Here is a 22,242-nt window from a genome sequence, read left to right on the forward strand (position 1 = left end):
TCTAGAACACGTGATAACACTTATCAATGAATGCGTTCACGCATCATGCTTACTCTTTCTAGAACACCCGATAACACTTTAGTACTATGTTATCAACCACATTTGATATATATGTATTATTATTTTCCTAGTTTGATTGCTTGAGTTATGTACAATGTGTCTATACTGTTGGTCCTACACGTGGTCTTACTATTCAACCTCAATAACGCACAAAATATTGTAAAACGTGACCGACAAGGAAAGATATACTTTACCTACATGCATATTCCACATCCAAAATTTAAATGATTTCAGAAAACAATAACGACAATTATGGAAAATGAAATGACATTATCAAGCATTTTATGAATAGCATCATATAATTTTAATCTGATTAAAACACAGATGCTATTTCGTTTCGTTTTTTTTATAGTCGAAAATTTCGTTTTAGTTGTCTTTACTACACTAGGATCTAGAAGAGTTGTTATCTAACACACGATCTGGTTGATGTTAGGGATTAGCCAATGAAACGGTCTGTTACCGCGAGTTTTTGGCGTGAGGTGTACGAAACTGTGGGTAACCCACTAGAAACACCAACGCTGATTGGTTAACCAAATGTCTGACGTCATAGGGTCAAAAGCCGATCATATGACCCCTGACACGACCTTCCACTACAACCGGCCATATCTTCATGTTGTAGAGGCCATTGAAAGTATAAAAAAACCGAAACGAAATATAGATCTGTATTTTAATCATAATGCATTTAATTTCGTTTGTGTCTTGAAAAGTAAAGGGGCCAAGGTAGCTAGGTAAGTATGGGACTGGCTCACTAATCAGGAGTTCCTGAATTACAGTCTGGTTTCACTTTGTCGGAACGGCGGACATGGCACTGAAAAGCGTCTAGTCATTCGTATGGTATGATAAATCATTAACAGCACGTTAAAGATCCTCTGGTAGTTGGAAATCAACTTAAGAGTAGGCAGGCCATAGCGCCGTTTTCCCAGTAAAATGTCTCTCGTAGCCCATTGTATACCAAATTTCATTTCCTCATTTAAAAAGTACAATTGAAAAATACCGACCTATTCTTCTACAAATAAGCCTGAATCCATAAATCTACGATTCCTAATAGACAATTAACATAAAAGGAAAATAGCAATGGTCAAAATATCTAGTAAGTTAAATGATATTCGATTGGACTCATTGGTTCTGATCAATTATTAAATATGCATTATGTAAGAGCTAAATCTGCCTATTGAGGGTCTTTGCTTTGGCTCGAAAGATTATATAAATTACTATTTAATGATTTCTGCACATAAAAAGGGTATAATCAACGCGCTAGAACATCGGATGGCTGAAATTTAAATGGATTAAAATTCAACGATAAAATGGATAATTGAGGCTTAGTCTCAATTCCCAAGTAACGTTGCTACAATAATAAACGATCTACGATAGATCTTCCAACAGTCATAACTTCACCCAGAATAAAGTAATTTGAATTGAATTTTCAATATATTAACTTTTCATTATCTATTTTTGACCTATTACAGCACAAATGGCGCCTCTTTATCTCTTACATAATGCATCTTTTATAATCTGTATTAGCCAATGAGTGTGTATCTACGACTGTACGATTAATCTAGTCGTCTACTTTGAGTATTTCTGGTTGTAATATTAAACAACGAAACTGCGTCAATGTGCTTACGGTATGGAGCATGCATGGAGAATTACCCGATTCCGATACTTTCACTTTCCTGATGCGCTATCCTTTTCAGGTTCATATTCGACACATTTAATCGGTGTCCAAAACTACTTCATCGTTTCTATATTCAATTGCATCAGCAATTTTGATTTCAACCTGTCATTGATAAATTGATAAATTTGTGACTAAATAAACATCAATCTAACATCTGAGACCTGGGTCCTGTTTCTCGAAATCTTAACAACTAAAGATAAAATCCAAATTTTAGTAGATACTTCAATTTTGATTGGTTAAGCACTGAAATCAATCTAATATTATCCAATCAAATTACTAAAATTTGGATTTTATCTTAGTTAAAATTTCGTTAAACAGACCTCAGTATTGCTAACTTTATAACGAGTTAAGTTTTTTGTGTTATTATCAGTTTCACAGCTTCCGCTCTCTGCCCCAGTTCAAGAAATGAAATTGTACTATGAACTATTCCACTAAAAGTCTAGATGGCCATTTTGAATTAATACATAAAATAACAACATGTACAAATATGGATTAAATATTATACAAAATCACAGTTTAATAGCTTTGCACATCTGTCCCATAGTACTCAATTAGTATCTACGTCGCCACAACTTTCCATTACGTAATATACCCTACACAACTCTAAATTACTTAATAAGTTATACACATAACTCTAAATGACGTATACAAATACTATACGTCACTTCTATTTGCGTACAAAAAAATACACAACTCCAAGACACGTCATAAATTACACACAGCTCTATGTTACGTCATCAGTTATACAACACATTTGATGAAAGTCACGAACACAACACCAAAAATAAATTAAACATTCATAAATATTCATAAATTATCGTTTATGATTAAGGGCTTGTGAGTAATATTTGTAAATCACACCGTTAGACGACTTGATAATGTTTATTTAATAAAGAGTATTTTGGATTTTTCAGTCACTGAAAATTATCTATCACAGGGCGTCCGGAATTCTTCATCAGGAACTAAATACGTCAGACGTTGGTTCCCTTAAATTACTGTCATGGATTTTCGAAGATTGTATATTTTTTTGCTGTAGTTTTTAAATTAAAAACACACGGACTATTTTCTGTCCGGACTATAACTTCTTGATTCCGGTGCCATTTCTGACTTCCTATCCAAACCATTCAACATTCGTTCTATGCTCTTCAGTTCATGGTTGGGGTTCGGATTAGTGTTACCCTGACGATGAGCCGGTAGGGGGCTTTTATGATGACGGGAAGAGACATGTTCCTCGTTGGTAGACGGAGACAGAGCACTGGTACTTCTAATAGAATCCGCTAAACCATAATGTATCCCAGGGACTGTGAGAGGACTAGCCGTAGTGACCATTGTAGTTTTAGTGAGGGGTACAGTGTAGGGATTGAATCTGTGCGGAGCAGAACGTGGCGAGAACATTGGTCCTAGGGGGTGGGAACCGGAGATGTGTGACATGGAGCTTGAGAGGGAGGAGTTCAAGGCCTGATAACTCTGGTTGATTAGATGTGAGTTTGATAAAAGACTATGGGATCCTAACATGGGACCGGTGTTGCTATGGTGAAGGTGTGCGGGAGGTAGATGAGATAATTCTGGAGACGAACCTGATAGAAGAGGAACAGAGAGAGGACCATGAGGGAAAGAGGAACTGCTGAACAAAGCTGGATTTAGATGAAATGAGAGGGCGCCTGTGGAACCTGGAAATACTGTCCCCGGTGGACAAAGATATGGAAACATGGGATGCGTCACGGAAGGTTGTAAAACGGTGACATTTGGAGGTGAGGAGTCCTTACCAAGTAATCTCTCGTGATCTTTCATATCCCTGTATTTAAAGAAACTGCGTTCCCGATCACTTTTTTCGTATTTATCAATACTGTAGTCTCTACGATCTTTATCAACACTCGGCGGCGATAATTCTTCATTCGACGAGTTCATTTCGTATTTATCAGAATTGTCCAATTTTTCAAAACGCTCACGACGCTCAGGGTCTCTGAACTCACGCGTGTTAGCAGGTTCGGGTATTTTTAGTTCTTTATCGTTAATTTCACTTTTTAAGGGTGATTCGTGTTTCTCTTCGGTGTCGTCGTGTTGTTCCACGGTGGATCCACTGTACTTAGGAGGTGCATGAAACACACCGTGTTCCTCTAAGTACGTTTTCTCATCCCCAACGTCAATCTCTGTAAAAATAAAAGGATTAAATTAATGGCGAGCGCACACGAGACAGGGTTTGTTAATGTAGCTAAGTCTCTAAACTCAATATCATCCAAAGTCTTACACGTTGAAAACACGAATTACTTGTCAATTCAAATCAACATTGATGTTGTTATCTTACCGGGAAACGGTAGGCGTATGATATCCAATATTTAAGACAAAATAAACATTTTACCATTGTTACACGAATCGTGTACCATAGTGCGTTTCATCGTCATTTGTAACAAGTGACCAGAAAGAGCGAGGCTAAACATATTCCACAACTGATGTCATATGGCGACAAAATAACTTATCTGGAGTGCATGCGTAATAGACTGGAATAACCAGACGCTAGAAATTTCTATTCGGTTAAGACTCATGCCGTATTTCCCTGGACCTAACTGATATGAAATTAGAGTCAAAACGGAAACAATTGAATGTAAATCAGTTTATATACAATCAGATTACATTATTATTTGCGTTGCGACCCATTTGGGTCAATTTCTAGGTCTCAAATATTAGCGATTGAGCTCCTTTAAACTTTTTGAACACCCGATGCCACTACTTATGTTTGGCATATACGCTGTGCGCATGACCAACAATTTCTTCAAAATTTGAATTTTAAAATTAATATTTACAGCTCAGGTTGTGTCGAGATTCTGCTATAATAGTGTAATTTTCTAAGTTTAAAATTGCTTTACAAAAACAAAATCATTGAATGGGTATAATTATATAATCATAAGTCCGTTAGAACCTCGTTAAATTTTAAAATTTCTTAATTTGAGGCTAAAGGGAAGTTCGTATTAACACAGTTTTAATGTTTTGATATTCAATTACTTATGATCTATTGTGTATTCCTTTCCGTGCAGGGCCGAGGGCCTGACAAGGGACAACGTATGGGACAAACAACCGAGGTCCCGTGTACAAACTGCCCTCATACACACTGTAATGTCCGTCTTCATTAGCCCAATAAGATCAGAACAGTAGGACGTCAAACAGCATTTCTTTGCTGCTTCTTGGACCATCAGGTCCATCATTAAGTCAAGTGGGGTGGTTTGGATCCCCCGTTTGTACGTGACAAGGCGTATGGCCGCCTGACTATCATAGGGAGGCGGGACTTCCGGTTTCCTCCCACTCCTAGTGACCTATACGCACAAACGAATTATTGAAAATAAACTTGTACCCTATGTTAGTCCCGAAATGACCCTACCCTTGTTTGAATGCCAAGGGCTCCTTTACGTGCACATGAATTGTTTGAGCACGTGAACGGTTCATAAAAAGAAAATTCTTATTATACCTTGTGGTGTTGGTGTTGAATGACGGATTGGAACAGGTTTCTCGTCTGGTTCAACAACACAAATCTCCATATTTTCGTTGTCTTCGTCATCACTTCCTGCTGATTCGTCATGTTTAGGGTCACCGGAAGCATATGACGAGTTGTGCTCACTTATTAACCTTCTGGGGAACAAGAAAATATATATCAATTATCTCATACAAATATCATCGTGAGCCAAATGTTGTGTTGTGATTTTGGAACCCAGTCAACGAAAATACCGGATTCTTCAACGGTTTCATGAATATGGCCCCTAGTTTATGAATATGTTGGAATTAAACCATATCGGGTCTTCTATTGTCTAGTCTCGATTACTCCAGCCTAAATTGTCTCCGCTTAGATCACAAGGAATGCTACTCTGGACAAAACAGCATAATTTGTCTATATCGTAATAGGCTTTCTGGATGTTCGCGAATACCACACGAGAAACGTTGTCCCATGTCTCAATCCACGACTACCGTTATCTGAATGCAGATTTGTTTATAACGTAACGTCTCCTGATTTTCTTTCTGTTCGACTTGAAAGAAAATTCATTTCACGATTCTCTGTTACGAGAAAAGAAATCGTGTACAATTGCTCCCAGAGATAACCGACTTCAATAAATTTACATAAAAGAATCTAAATTCGAATACTACTACTCAATTAAACAGACCTAAAAATATTGGTGACTGAATCCTAGATACCGGGCAATAAACAGACCCTACACTTTTGGTTACTGGATCCTACATATTGGTCAATCAATCAGACCCTACACTCTTGGTTACTGGATCCTAGATACCAGTCAACCAAACAGGCCCTACACTATTGCCGCCTGTTGGTTAGTGAATCCGAGAGCTGTAAAGGATGTAACATCAAACTCGAGAACAGTTATGTCAAACTGTTGACCGCTAACAGCCATCAATAATTAACCTTAAACAAACCCCCACCATCAGTACCAAATTTCACCAATTACCCGCTATTCTTTATAACTACATTACCCGCCCTAAATTGATATCGAGGTTAATGTGATCAGTCGCCATATTGTGGTCGAAAATTTGGCGCCAATCATGGAACATTTGGTGCGAGCTTTGTTCAAGTTCCGTTCCCAATAAACGCCAAGTGAACGGAGCAATTAAGATAATTGTTTTAAAGAACTGCGGATCATTTTACTCGTATTCTGATTGAGTGATCACATCTTGTCAGTTAGTTAAGATCTCGCGTTACTTGCCCGCAAAACGAGTAATTCATTAGCTTCGCTTATTATGTATTCTTCCGCTACAAGTCACGAAGGGCCGCGAATCTGAATGGGACTCAATGAGCGGACAAAAGAGTTCGAGTATAACCGGTACTTCAGACCACAATAACGAGGAAATTCTTAAGCGATGGAATAATGATTGAACGGAAATACAAAGAGGCGAGGCTGCGCGGGTAAATTTGTCTTACTTGTTCCTTCATTACCGTGTTAGGTATTACACGTTCGGACCACCTCGTTCTTTGCGACTCTCGTCCCTCGACCACAATGCAAGCACTGATTAAAGTGTTTCCTTTAGTGAAATTAGCGTGAATTCAAAGCTAAATGTCTTAATTAGATGATCGCCTTTCTAGTGAACAGACGGTCAATTCTTAACCGCAACCTGACAATCAACATGGCAACACAAACCCACATTTTATTTCATCTCAAAATCTTCAAAAATGTTTTTGCTACTCGATAATGGATTTTTGTTTGCAGTCGGCCATTTTGTAAAATTTTACGGGATAAGAGCAAACGATTTTAAACAAGAGACAACAAAATACCAGTTAGTAACCATTTCAATATCAACTATTTCAATAGCATTAAGTAATTAAACGAACATTAACTTGATAATAATGATAAGAACATGAGAATTGAAGTCCTGCTAATCAGGGAAAGCGCGTGGGGTTTTTTTGTCAATAAGTGACCGATAAAAAAGGTGTTATAGACATGTATATTCTATACAACATATCCCATTTTTAATAATTTGATTTAAAATTTGACAAAGTTATGAATAAGTGAAATTGATACTTACTTTTTCTCCCTCTTGCCTCCCCCAGTGTCTCTAAAACCTTTAGCAAACGGATTGTGGTTTATCTTTAACTGTGTAATCTAACAAAAAATATAATAATTAAATTATGAATCAGACATTAAACAATTTTATCAGTTAAAGTCAAGATTATGACATATCTAAAAACGTAAACACTATATGTTGCGGTTAGTTAAGTCTTGGTTTATCGGGATTTTCTGGGGTGGTTTCCCCTTGTGTGTGGTGCAGGACGGAGGACCTGGCATGGACAGCTGTCTAGTCGTTTGGATGGTACGAAAACCCGAAGTCCCGTGTATACATTGGTGTGCACGTAAAAGATCTCTTACCAGTTGGAATTCGATATAAGAGTAGGCCGTAGAACCGCTGACCGGGGAAAATTTTCCTCACGGCATAAACCCGTCTTCGTTAGCCCAGTCGGAGCAGAATTGTTGGACGTTAAACCTCATTTCAATTTATATTGATATATTGAAAGTTAAATATCAAGTTTAATAGTATAGTCCTTAATGCCGCTGCCAGGGAAAAATTTCCCTAATAACACTCTGCATGACCTGTGTCCGTCTTCATAAGCCTACTTGGAACAGACAAATCGGACGTGAAACCCAATGTTGTTGTTTTTTTTAGAGATATTATATTTACTATAAACGAATGGGTGATCGATGAACAGGCAAAATGCCTATGTCAGACCCCATTTCATTTCAACAGTTACTTAAAAAGTATTTACCAATAATAAGTTAAATTTAAGAATGTCCTGATGTCAGGTGAATGATTTCCAAGTTCTTAATTTCAACAATTTATAATTGTTAATTATCACGTAACTTTACAAATCTGTTTATTAATACTTTCAATAAAGCGAGTCTTTAACTAAATGTTGCATTTTTGTGGGGCAGTATCTAACATGTCAGAGTTTAGTGCTTGCTTCAGAATATTCAGGTCCGGATTTCACAAAGCATTCTCAGACTTAAATTAAGAATTTACTCAAAATTGTTCACCTTATTTTAACTAAAATATAGCCCTTTATAAAACTTTTGTTGTTTTAATGTATCAAATACATTAATAAGAAACTATGTGCAAAGTTTTGTATTTCTGGATCAAAGATATTTTTCATAAACAGTGTTTGAAAGTTGAGTAAATTCTTAACTTAAGTCTGAGAATGCTTTGTGAACTCGGGGGCAGATTGATTAATTAACATTTAAATAAGAAAACAAGATATCAATATTAGAGAAAGTTCTGGCTAGGCATTCATTCGGATTACAACGAAAATCATGTGTGGTGATTTCCAGTGGACGCCGAATGACTGCAACCTTTCAATCCATCATATTTTTGTTCATACTAAAGGGAATTCTATCATATTTTGATTAATATTCTTTGTATTAGATATTCAACTGGCACGATGTTGTGGTTGCTAAAATGACGTGGAGTGGGATGGCTGAATGGTTAGCGTGCTGTATCATAAAGTCTGTCATTGAGTCGACTGGCGTGGTTTCGAATCCCCGGTTGTACGTGACAAGGAGTCGGGTCTCCTGTCCAACCTCGTGGGTTTTCTCCGGGTCCTCCGGTTTCCTCCCACTGCTAAAGACCCCTACGCGCAAGCGAATTATTGAAATAAAATTAAACCATATGTTAGTCCCGAAATGACCTAGTTTGTGTCGAGTGGACGTTAAACCCCATTTCTCTCTCTCTCTCTGCTAAAATGACGATGTATGTGGGCTCTTATCAATGTGGACATACACAAATGAAACTGAGTTTGTTTTGAGAATAATAAACTGGTTAAAATTTGCCGGAGCCTACTAATGTACGAAACTGTGGGCGACAGGCGAGCAACATAAATGTTCTCTTGCGTTCTAAGTAATATGTAATTAAAAAATGTCAACAAAAGATGAACAGCGTAGATGTTGTTAGTTATAAAATTAGTTACTAAAACAGCTACATTTTAAATTTCCTCTAAATATCAAATATGGCATACAATATGTGAAGCATGCGCATTGGTCAGTAAAATTAAACTTTTTGGAGCGTACATGGAAAAAGAATTACGAGAAAAGATAAAAACGAACAATTTTAATTTCCACTAAAGCAGAGTTTTTAATATGTGTTCCCAAATAAGAGAAATTCAAATTGATGTTGCCTAAAACACACTCAGCACGGTGTATTGTTGTCCTCATTAAGCCAAGTTAGTGCAGAAAAGTAGGAATTAAAACCCCATTTTACTTCATTTCCACTAACTAGTGGAAAACATGTGGGACATGCGCATTATTCAGTAAGACTGAACTTATCAATAGTTCACCTGCAGCGAACAATTAACTTAATGATTATAAGCAATTACCCAAATTCGAAAAAAAAACCCCGAAAAACGAACAAACAGGTAGAAAGATAAAATTATAATTTATTTGTGAAAAGAAATGAAATGAAATCGGGTTTAACATCCTACAGTTTTGCATTTGTGAAAGGAAGATCGTTTACATTTGAATAGAGCCAGCGTTCTGCTCGTATAATTAGCTTTCAATATTTCTAAGACTTGAAAACGTTTGAATAGTGATACAATAAGGGTTAAACTATTAAGAATTTTTAAATACTTCGCTCGGGTCGCTCAGTGTGTTGTTTTCACTTGCACATGAATAGAAATGATCGAGGGATAATGAAAATGTTGTTATTTAAGAAAAGAAAAATTGATATTATATAAAATACCATAATAGGCAGTTAATCATCCAAATCGTTCAAATACAAGAAAATAAACTCTAATATTCAACAAATTGTTATCAAATAACTGGATAAGGGAACTTTTCTTGCAATTGACTTGAAAACAATGGAATATGGTATCCTGAAAGAGAATTTCTTGTAGCGATTATACCGTCCCATCAAACACTAACAAAATGATTGTTAATAATTAATGTCACCAGTTATCCTGTTCTATTTCTCAAGTTTAATTCAATCTTGTAATGATTCTGTACAATAGGAGTGTAGAAATCCCTCAACAGGAAACAAAAATGGTTAAACGAGGTAACATTGTATTTTATCCAATATCATATCGTCTTAAACTTCTTGGGTTGATTGGAAACCACGATTTTTTTTTTTCTCCCTTTTTAAAATCATTCTCCCGGAGAAACTGATGATCTTAATAGCATATCAGAAACATTTCCAATTTAATTTGTGAATTATTCTTCTTTGAAGTTACGCAATTAAATTTTTAATTTATTACTGAGTACCTTCACTAAGTCTATTCATATTTCTCCGCCCATCTTGTGATTTTTGTTAACGAACGAGCCACGAGGCGAGGAAATTTACCGAACTCAGTAACATCGTCGCCTTGCTAATTACATATACAGCCCGCGTGGTTTAAGACTTAAAAGTATTCGAATTTAAGGCCTGCTCAGACTAAGCATTAGATGTGGTTTAACGTCCGCTCGACACAAACTAGGTCATTTCGGGACTAACACGTGGTCCAATTTTATGTCAATAATTTGCTTGCGCGTAGGGATATTTAGCAGTGGGAAGAAACTGTAGGACCCGGAGAAAATCCACGAGGTTGGACGGGCGACCCTATTCCTTGCCACGGACAGTGGCTCGGTGCTTAGGACGTTGGTTCGCTAACCTTGGGGCCGTGGGAATCCAAACCACACTGGTTGACTCAATGGCAGACCTTATGATACAGCACGCGAGTGCTAACCATTCGTCCATCCACCCCACCCCCCGGCATGGTGCGTCTATCATGACCTATATATCGTGGCTGACCAGAAACAAACGTTGGTGTGTACAGTACTCTGGTCATTTTTCGTTAGTTTTTGTTGTAACAATATTTATTCAGTAGACGTTAATACAAAGACATCATTATGGGATATGAAGCAGGCGCTTTCATACATCCATGCCAAATTTTGAGTAATACCTCTAATATGGTTGTGGTGTGTGCAGGGCCTGATTAAGACCAATAGAGGCCCTAAGCATTTAACAGATGTTGGTACCTCCATATAAGCCTATATGTAATTCCAAATATAAAGATAGGAAGGAGAAAAACAACGAAAAGCTCATTATAAAGTCTTAATGTTTATATTACATATTTTAAATCTGTCACCTAACAAAGCAAATGGTGCCACCTCCCACCCAGATGGCCTAAGCAGGTGCTTAATTTGCTTAATGGTTAATCCAGCCCAGGATGTGTGCGATTCGTCTCCGTCTCTTCTTATCCCAATCCAAATTATTAACGCGTCTTTCACTCCTCTATGTACATAAGATTAGTATTTATCCAGATTACTGGAAGGTTTCCTTCCCAAGACTATTTCCAGACCATGATTGGAACAATGGCCCTCTTGTTATTTATGTGTGTGATGGGGTCTGGGAGCAATTCACAAAAGTACAACTTCGAAACAATTTAGTTGCGGCCAGTGAATCTGCGTGAGGTACATCATTTGTCCCACGGGAGGAGGGGCGGGAATGGGGGGGGGGCAGAGTGAGGAAGAGAGAGAGAGTGGGAGTCGGGGTGGGGGGGGGGTATTTGGAGACTCTCAATGGTATATATTTATTTCTAGCAGTTGTAGGAAACCGGAGACCCGGAGTAAACCCACGACAAACATGAGATTGCAACCATGCCACTTGAATCAATGGCATTAACAAATCTTCTAATAAGTATTAGTCCCCCCCCCCTTCCTCTGTTGTATGCGGTAACAGCCCCTACTCTCATGGGGAAAATGAATCGCCTGTCTTAGAATTAACAATAATTAGTTATAGATTTCGTGAGCTCCACGAGATTGGACCACCAGATACCACTTCTCAAGTTTTTACACTTACCTTTTCATTCTGATAAGCTGTAACTGCTATAAACTCCATTTCTTTAAATACGTAAGTTCTAAAAGCACTGTACGGCAACTTCAAAATATCATTGGCGCGAACCAGATGAAAACGAGGCTGGTACTTGTGCATGGAATTCAAAATGGTCTGAAAAAGAGAGAAATGGAAGAGTTTAGTGGGTATTTAATTTATTGAAACTACCACTCATCTGCTCGTCCATAGGGGCCCGTCCATATAGGATCTCCACCACCGTAAATAATACTTGGATTTCCTTTCATTCCTAACTTACTGCGAGTTTATTATATAACTATTACCGACTAATTAAACCCGTTAAATCGTCATTTCAATTTTTCGGACAATATTTAATTATTCACGGTTTTTGTCCACGCTAAAATGTACTCAAATAAATTGATTATTTAATAGTTGAAGGAGGCAAGTCTTTAACTCAATATCATCCACAGTCATCGACATGGCAAATAAGACTTATACGTCAATTTAAATCAACATTGATGTTGTTATTTTACCGAGAAAAGATAGACTTCTGATATCCAATATTTCAGACAAAATGAAAATTTTAATATTGGCACACGAATTGCGTGCCAGATTGCTTTCTAGCGCCATTTGTGATGAAGCGACTCGATGAACGAGTAATCACACGCCAAAGACTAACTTTTATTTTGGACTCGCGTATTTCGCACAACATAACTGATTAGAAATTACAGTAAAAACAGAAAAGGTTGAAGGTAATCAGTTTATATACATTTTTATTTTATGATCAGTAGTGGAATACCGCGTTTTATCAGTGAAATAAAAGTGTTATTCCACTGGCTAGCAGTAGTCCATGTTGTTTTTACCTAAAATGATTGTAAAATCATAACTCAATATCATCCAAAACCTTCGACAATGAAAACACGAATTATTTGTCAATTTTAATCAACATTGGTGTTGTGATCTTACTGGAAAAAGATGGGCTTCTGATATCTAATATTTAAGACAAAATAAACATTTTACGATTGGTACACGAATCGTGTACCATAATGCGTTTCAGCGCAATTTGTAACACGCGACTCGAAGAACGAGGTTAGACGTATTCCACAATTCAAACGATGACCCCATATTCTTATCTGGAGAACATGCGCAATAAATACTATCGGTATAGACTGGAATAACCAGACTTTAGAGATTGCCATTGGATTGAGACTTCTGGGGTATTTCGCCGAACATAACTGCTTTGAAATTAGAGTAAAAACGGAAACGATTGAATGTAAATCAGTTTATTTACATTCATATTACATTATTATATACGTTGCGACCCATTTGTGTCGATTTGTAGGTTCCAAATATTAGCGATTTAGCTCCTTTAAACGCGCCATTTAAAAAACAAGTACGACCGTACTATGTACCAGGAACTGACTATGTTGTTGGATGAAATTCAAATATCTAATTGACCAAACCGATGTAGAATTGCTCAAAGAACAAGCATGCCAATTTTCATGTCAATCGAACTTGAATTTACGGAGCCTTAGGCTTGTTCGAAGAGGGTCATCCCAAGAAGAAGACGATGAGTAGCGGTTAGCGACCATGTTTGACCATGTTAGCTTCAACCATTTAAATCCATGTGTAAGAGCAAGAAACATACTAATCGACCCGAAAAAATGTTTTTATAGTGTAACAATATTCACTGTGGCTCCATCTCAAATCAAATCAACGAGAGAGAATGGGGTTTAACGTCCACTCGACACAAACTGGGTCATTTCGGGACTAACATATGGTTCAATTTAATTTCCATAATTTGCTTGCGCGTAGGGGTCTTTAGCAGTGGGAGGAAACCGGAGGACCCGGAGAAAACCCACGAAGTTGGACAGGCGACCCTAATCCTTGTCACGTACAACCGGGGAATTGAAACCACGCCAGTTGACTCAAGCAAGAAATGATGATATTGAGTTAGAGACTTAGCTACTTTAAGTAGATGAAACCTAAATATCAACGTTAGACAACCCCCCTGTGCATATAAAAAGATGAATCCAAAATTTTCAATTTAATTTTTAATTAAATATTTGTAAATACTAAACAAAACTGGACCATTATTGGATTGATATTCCACCTTTTACAAGATTATGGTAGTTAGTAAAGCATAAGAGGATAAGAATTTCCATATCAGGTTCAGAGAATTTAATTAAATTCACTATTTTAGGTGTAAGTAAGATATACACGTAATTTACATTGACATGCATATGATATAATTATATGGAAAACAAGTTTTGTTTATTACTGGGCGGCATTCTCACTCTCTAAACTGTATCAATCAATGATGAAATATAACCCAACCCAATAATATTCAGTAACTTTAAAGTAGCGAAGTCTCTAACTCAATATCATCCAAAACCTTCGACAATGAAAACGCGAATTATTTGTCAATTTTAATCAACATTGGTGTTGTGATCTTACTGGAAAAAGATGGGCTTCTGATATCTAATATTTAAGACAAAATAAACATTTTACGATTGGTACACGAATCGTGTACCATAATGCGTTTCAGCGCAATTTGTAACACGCGACTCGAAGAACGAGGTTAGACGTATTCCACAATTCAAACGGTGACCCCATATTCTTATCTGGAGAACATGCGCAATAAATACTATGGGTATAGACTGGAATAACCAGACTTTAGAGATTGCCATTGGATTGAGACTTCTGGGGTATTTCGCCGAACATAACTGCTTTGAAATTAGAGTAAAAACGGAAACGATTGAATGTAAATCAGTTTATTTACATTCATATTACATTATTATATACGTTGCGACCCATTTGTGTCGATTTGTAGGTTCCAAATATTAGCGATTTAGCTCCTTTAAACGCGCCATTTAAAAAACAAGTACGACCGTACTATGTACCAGGAACTGACTATGTTGTTGGATGAAATTCAAATATCTAATTGACCAAACCGATGTAGAATTGCTCAAAGAACAAGCATGCCAATTTTCATGTCAATCGAACTTGAATTTACGGAGCCTTAGGCTTGTTCGAAGAGGGTCATCCCAAGAAGAAGACGATGAGTAGCGGTTAGCGACCATGTTTGACCATGTTAGCTTCAACCATTTAAATCCATGTGTAAGAGCAAGAAACATACTAATCGACCCGAAAAAATGTTTTTATAGTGTAACAATATTCACTGTGGCTCCATCTCAAATCAAATCAACGAGAGAGAATGGGGTTTAACGTCCACTCGACACAAACTGGGTCATTTCGGGACTAACATATGGTTCAATTTAATTTCCATAATTTGCTTGCGCGTAGGGGTCTTTAGCAGTGGGAGGAAACCGGAGGACCCGGAGAAAACCCACGAAGTTGGACAGGCGACCCTAATCCTTGTCACGTACAACCGGGGAATTGAAACCACGCCAGTTGACTCAATGACAGACTTTATAATACAGCGCGCCCGTGCAAACCATTCAGCCATCCATCCCCCGGCAAATCAAAGAGTGTACATCCCTGTAAAATTTAAAGCAATGGTACAATATCTGTTTATATCGATCTATCACAGCCAATGAGTGAGGTTAATTCTGTCAGGTTCAGCCAATTATCATTCTTCTAACCTTTAACTGTATTAATTAACTCTCAATTACCCTCAGCTCTATCATTGTTCGCTCCACAGATCTCACGAGATCTTACGATACATGTATTAACAGGTCGCCGCCAATCAAGAGTCACAAACTGACGATCTGACATCTATACGATATAATGTCTCACAGAAAATATATAACAGAGCTTTAATTAGTTGGGTTGCCGACTGGTTAACGCGTGCGCGTTGCATCATTAGCTCTGTCCTTGAGTCAAGTTGCGTGGTTTCGATTCCTTGCTTGTACGTGACAAGGTGTAGGGTCGCCTGTCCAATCTCGTTTTTTTCCTCCGGGTCTTCCGATTTCCTCCCCCAACTAAAGACCCTTACGCGCAAGCGAATTAATGAAATATAATTGAACTATATGTTAGTCCCGAAATGAACCCTCTCCCTCTCTCTCTCTCTCTCTCTCTCTCTCTCAATAGTTGGTGGCTCAGTTGATATGGTGCTGGCTTATTAACAAGGTGCTGGTCGAGATAGTTCTTGTTTTCCCTTGTCAGTGGTATAGGACAAATGACAGGACAGGGGAAGGCATATAGTCCCTTGAATCGGACAAAAACCCCAGGTACTACCAACAGCAGTACATTAAATATTCCCTGGCAGTAGGCAATCGAAATAAGAGTTGACCACTGCGCAACTGTTCATTCACAACACACTGCATTCTGTATGCCCTTCGTCATTAGCCCGGTTGGGGCAAAAACGTAAGACCTTGAACATCATTTTATTTTATTTCAATTAGATAGTTACATGGGAATAGTCTTACTTCGAAGAGTCATTTATGCAGAATTATAAGACTAAAAATAAAGCAATTAAGGCGCGTATCAGATTAAATCATTAATACCGGAAGTTGTCGTGGTTCTATTATAAGCACGTGTTCATGCTGTTACTATATTTAGACTAATTCTGGTAATAATAAACAGTATGGACGATATAAATAAACAACTTATCGCTAACAGACATTATAAGTGCACTATAGATGTTAGTCAAGTGCTTTTGAAAAGGGGTATTATCACTCTCAAGCTGATCTGATCATTGAAATGAGGTTTAACGTCCTATATACTCCTCTGCACCAACCGGGATAATGAAGATGGACATTGTGCGTATCCGTCTATTCGTCGTCGTGTACGCGGGTCCTAAGTTGTTCGCCCCATCTTAACGACTAGACGCCGTTCCCAACTAGCCTAACGGTTCTTCAACACTGACATTGGGAAACAGAGCTTTAAATTTCCGAGTAATTTTCTCGGCCAACACCGGGATTGAACCCAGGCCACCCTGGTTAATGAGCCAGGGTCTTACTCACTGAGCCACTTTATGGTACTTTAAAGCAGGGGCTAAGTGAGATGGACGCAATGACGAGCTTTGCGTTATGGTTTTGAGTTTTTGCGCCCCCTTGAAATTTTGTGCCCCCCCCCCCCGCACACACGTATAAATATTGCTTTTTGGGGGACCCGGGTGGGATCTTGTCCCGTATGCAAATCATGGGTCGCCCCACCACTGCCTTAAAGGGGTATTATCACTCTCAAGTTGATATTTTAATATCTATAATTGATTTTCAATAAAGTCACAGCACTAGACAATCATAGATTTGTTTTGTGTGGGGATAACCCTCTTTCAATGGATATCCAGTAATTTTGTTATTGGGCGGGGGTCGAGTGTGAGGGTATCATGTCTTGCCATTCTCGTGGAAAATTTATTAAGAAATATGTCTAAGGTTTGAGGCAGTTACTTTTATTTGGATAGAGGGCCTGACAAGGACAGCTGTCTAGTCCTTCGGATGAGACGAAAAACCGAGGTCCCGTGTATATATTGGAATGCACGTAAAAGATCCCCTGGCAGTTGGAATTCGATATAAGAGTAGGCGATAGTGCCGCTACCCGGGCAAAATTTCCCTCATAGCACGCTGTATGGCGTATGCCCGTCTTCATTAGCCCAGTATAGGAGCAGAACAGTAGGACGTTAAACCCCATTTCATTTCATTTCATTTTATTTGGATAGAAAATCCTACTTGTTTTTTTAATTAAGTTTCGCTGTCCATCTGAGGAAACCATTTATTGCACAGAAATAACCGCTTTCAAAACTATTTCGCGTTCTATAGTAATAATCATATGTGATAAATCTAGCAGTCGTCTTGATAATCGGGGATAACAGAGTATCTATTTCTAGAAGAATATCTCAGCGCCTTGACAATCAAGATAAAACGCACACTTGATCCAGCGTGAAAGACCGTGGAAATAAGAAGCCAAATAGAACCAGATAATGTCTGATTCTCGAGGAACTATTCTGTATAATGGAGTAGTCAGTCGTCTGATGAGATTCCTGATAAACTCAAGCGATAAAAATTCTTGTCAACTCATAATAACCAAATACCTCACTGATGACTTTATCTCCCACTTATCGCGTTTTATCGTCAAATTCACGTCTTTTCTCGTTAGTTCGTCACTAAGGTGGCGGAAAAATGGCGGCCACGGAGCAAAGCAATCTGTCTCGGTATCGTTATTCCTTCCGCTTTTCTTAACCGCGTTTTATATGCGAGTCGACAAGCGATTATTAATCATATGAGAAAAGGCTTTTAGCTTCTAGAATGATTTCGAGAAGTATCATCATTATGGACAGATAAACTGTCTGTTTCAGAGTTCGGGCTTTAATTTGAGCATTCCTTTCATATTCGCCAGATTTTCTAGGTTTTAACGTGTCTGTGCGCCCGTCATCGGCACGTTTAATTATCATAAAGCGAATCCGGTATAAAACCCACAAATTAACTTTATTCGACTTAAAATCGGGTACAATCGAACCTAAAAAGCAGTAAAAACACGGATGATCAATTAAAAAAATAAATAAACAAGCAATGATCCAAATGTGAAAGCAATGGCATACAAGAAATGAAGCCGTTAGCAGTTCGCACTCCAATAAGAGTAGGCGGAAATGCCAATCCCAAAACAAGATTGTAACGAAGATTACAAGTGGTGTGGGCTTGTTTTGAACTTATCCAGTTGATATTGTCCGCCGAATGCTGACAAATTTTCAATTCATTATATTTATGCAAATACTGAACGGCACAGGACCATTTTCATACTGATGTCTTTTGCGTGGGGAGGGGGGGGGGGGTAACTCGCGCTGGATCAGAATGTCTGTCATTGAGTCAAGTGGCGTAGTTTCGATTCTCCGATTGTATGCGTGACAAGGAGTAGGGTCTCCTGTCCAACCTCGTGGGTTTTCTCCGGGTCCTCCGGTTTCCTCCCACTACTAAAGTTATTGAAAAAAAAAGAACCATACTTTAGTCCCGAAATGTGTCGAGTGGACGTTACCCCCCCCCCCCCCCCGTCTCTCTCTCAAGACTGGTGTTCCTTCATATAGTTTATAAGAGATATACCGATTCCCCCCAATTGACGTCCATAGTTCTCTTCTTGCTGTTTATAAATGCGAGAATCTAGGTCGAAACCGTTAATGGAGCCGAGACGATTAGCAACATTGACCCTCGTTAGATGTTTTGTTTCCAATGTTTATTTGTAGTAAAATCTCGGTCGGTAATTAATACACCAAGCGTGCTTAGTTTACCTTAACTAACGCCTGACATGTTAATTCGTTTCGTTTGTTTTGTCGTCTGTAATCTTGTCAAATCCTAACAGGCGTCGTGCTGAGATTGACACCAAATTTGGGATTGGTCGTTAGAAAAAGAGGAAACGAAAAGTAAGAAAAAACACGTTTCGTGTATCAGAATGTTTATGTGTTTATTCGTACTTTTTGTGAACTGGAAACGTTCTCATGGTAAAATCGATGCGTTTTAAAACTGGATGCATTACGCTCGTTAAAACGAGTGGTTATTTAGGAAGCTTTTGATACCGGTGTTAGTCTTATCAAAGAAGAAGAAAGGCTGTTTTGAAGACAAAGTGTTTTGCGAAGTAAAAACTTTCTCTGCTTTATGCATTCGAGTATTACTTCATGTTACAGACTTTGTTGGATCATGGGACATAATACATGTATAATTAAAGACGTATTCAAAAAGCGTTAAATTCTAGGTTGTTAAAAGTAATTAGACAGTTAAAGATGTATTCCTGTGATATTCGAATTAGCACTGATAATATAGTACCTCCAATGTACTCATTGTTATGTATTAGTTTGTAAATTGTTTATATAATGTTGTTTTGTACATATTAAAATATGTGTTATATTGTAAATTGTTTATATAATGTGGTTTTTGCATTACTTTGTACTACATTGTAAATTGTGAATGTAATGTTGTTTTTGTATAATTATATGTTATATTGTAAATTGTGAATCTAATGTTGTTTTTGTATAATTATGTTATGTTGTACACTGTGTATGTAATATTGTTTTTGTATTACTATGTATATTATATTGTACATTGTGTATGTAATGTTGTTTAGTACTACTATGTATTATTTTGTAAATTGCGTATGTAATATTGTTTTTGTATTACTATGTATATTTTATTGTAAATTGTGTATGTAATGTTGTTTAGTATTACTATGTATTACATTGTAAATTGCGTTTGTAATATTGTTTTTGTATTGTTATGCGTTATATTGTAAATTGTGTATATGATGTTGTTTTGTATGTATTAATAATTGTTTATATAATGATGTTTTTTTGTATTAATGTGTATTATTTTGAAAATTGTGTATATAATGTTGTTGTGTAACAGTGTCTTATATCTGTATAATATGTACAGAGGCTTTTTCTGTTCCCCCATGCTAATATCAAATAATTTTATTCAAATAATCGGGAAAATATACATGTATCTTTATATTCTTTTAGTGATAACTAAGGTGTCCGATGAAAACAAATCATAGCAACAACAGCAAAGGGTCCAGAGACAAATGGTGCATGTTCAAAAGATGGATATTGAAATTCGAACTGGATCAAGCTATCTTAAACAGTGCAAGAGAACCGTGCCACGCATAAACAAACAGAAATCCAGAAGACAAACAAGAGGAGTAATCGATATGTTTTAATTCATTGGATACGTGTAGCTGTACTTCGACGGCATAGATAGCCATTTTGCTTTTCAGATTTACTATCTAAATCATATCTAAACCATAAAGGAATTTAAATATTTAAACATAATCATAAAGGAATTTGCTTTTCAGATATACTATCTAAATCATAAAGGAATTTAAACATTTTAAGATAATGATAAAGGAATTTGAATATTTGAACATAATCTTAAAGGAATTTAAATTTTGCTTTTCAGATATACTATCTAAATCATAAAGGAATTTAAATATTTAAACATAATCATAAAGGAATTTAATGAACATACTCTTAAAGAAACTTGACTATAATTGTATAAAGGAATTTATATATTAAATATGATTTTAACGAATTATAAAATCATAAAGGAATTTAATTATTATTATATCATATTTGAACTTTATCGTAAAGGAATTTAAATATAATTGTTTTAAGGAATGTATATATTAAAAATTATCATTATAAGGAATTTTAAAGATAATCAAACCTAATAAATAAGGAATTTAAATACTGAACCGTAATCATAATGGAATTTAAATATTTAAATATAAACGAATTTATATAAATATATTTGTATAAAGGAATTCAAGTATATAATGATAATAATGAAGGAATTTAAGGATTTAAACAAAATTATAAAGGAATTTAAATTTAATTATTGTATTATAATTTCTTTTATAAAGTGATTTAAATTTAATTATTGTATTATAATTTCTTTTGGGCTTCAGTATATTATTCTCTGGTAGATTTTCACTTTAATTGTTTGGCCAAGTGGACGTTTGATTGTGATAAAATAATAGGGAAATAGAAATAGTAGAGATCGTGGGCGGTACACAATCATATTTCTCATTGTTGTTTACGACAGTGTTGGAGACAGGGATATTGTTCAAAACCGTGAGAAAATATATTGTAAAGAAAAATGGGATTTTCGTATCCAATTTTTTTTTCACACTCTTTTCAAAAACTGCCAAAATTAAACAGTTAAAAGTGGGAACGGATATTTCACGAAGTATATCTCTTGAAATTAAAAGGCATTTTCCGTTAGATACACTTGAAATCGAGAGAAGTTTGGCGACTGATATGTCGGCAGAGTTTTTGATACGATCTACCGTAGCGCCATTCTTATAGTTATCGCCTGTTAACGTGGCACGCGACGCGCCGCGCCGTACTCAAGAAAAAGGTGAATGAATAGACTCTGTCATCAAGTCTGTATTTATGCCAACTTTTTGGTGAAACTATACTTAAAGGGGTGCGTCCACTTTTTATTTTATATGTGCTGAAAATTTAAAATGGGTTTTACTACAAATACAAATTCTGGTGCATGTGTGAATTCCTCGGATACACAAGAAATGTTATTGGGTGTTCTATCTCGGGAATAGCTGCCCTTTATCACCAAATGAGATACATGTAGTTCGGATTTACTTCTGTTGTTTGTTTTTTTTTAGTTTATAACTAAAACTGAATTGGGTTTAATGTCTGATACACATAGGGACCCATGGTGGCTAAGGGGATAAGACGCTGTCAGTGGTGCAGGAAAGAGGTCCCGTGTATACATTGGCTTGCACGTAAAAGATCCCTTGGCAGTTGG

At 36.8% G+C, this 22,242-nt stretch overlaps 1 protein-coding gene across 5 annotated transcripts in view; it reads right to left on the reverse strand.

Annotated features, from left to right (window-relative positions):
* Positions 1 to 2,777: 2,777 nt before the first annotated feature.
* The window catches only part of LOC126825664 (T-box transcription factor TBX3), a 109,533-nt gene continuing 90,068 nt past the window's right edge, over positions 2,778 to 22,242 (reverse strand). For 3 of the 5 annotated variants that reach the window (XM_050555408.1, XM_050555410.1, XM_050555407.1), the window contains 4 exons: positions 12,044 to 12,190; positions 7,253 to 7,329; positions 5,193 to 5,353; positions 2,778 to 3,882 (listed from right to left, as the gene is read on the reverse strand). In XM_050555408.1, coding sequence (XP_050411365.1) covers positions 2,792 to 3,882; positions 5,193 to 5,353; positions 7,253 to 7,329; positions 12,044 to 12,190 — 1,476 coding nt within the window. In that variant the 3' untranslated portion in view covers positions 2,778 to 2,791. Of the gene's footprint in view, positions 3,883 to 5,192; positions 5,354 to 7,248; positions 7,330 to 12,043; positions 12,191 to 22,242 lie in introns of those variants that run through there. The other 2 variants (XM_050555413.1, XM_050555412.1) reach the window with 1 other exon arrangement.

Source organism: Patella vulgata, chromosome 6 (genome assembly GCF_932274485.2).
Source record: "Patella vulgata chromosome 6, xgPatVulg1.2, whole genome shotgun sequence".
NCBI classification, from domain to species: domain Eukaryota; kingdom Metazoa; phylum Mollusca; class Gastropoda; family Patellidae; genus Patella; species Patella vulgata.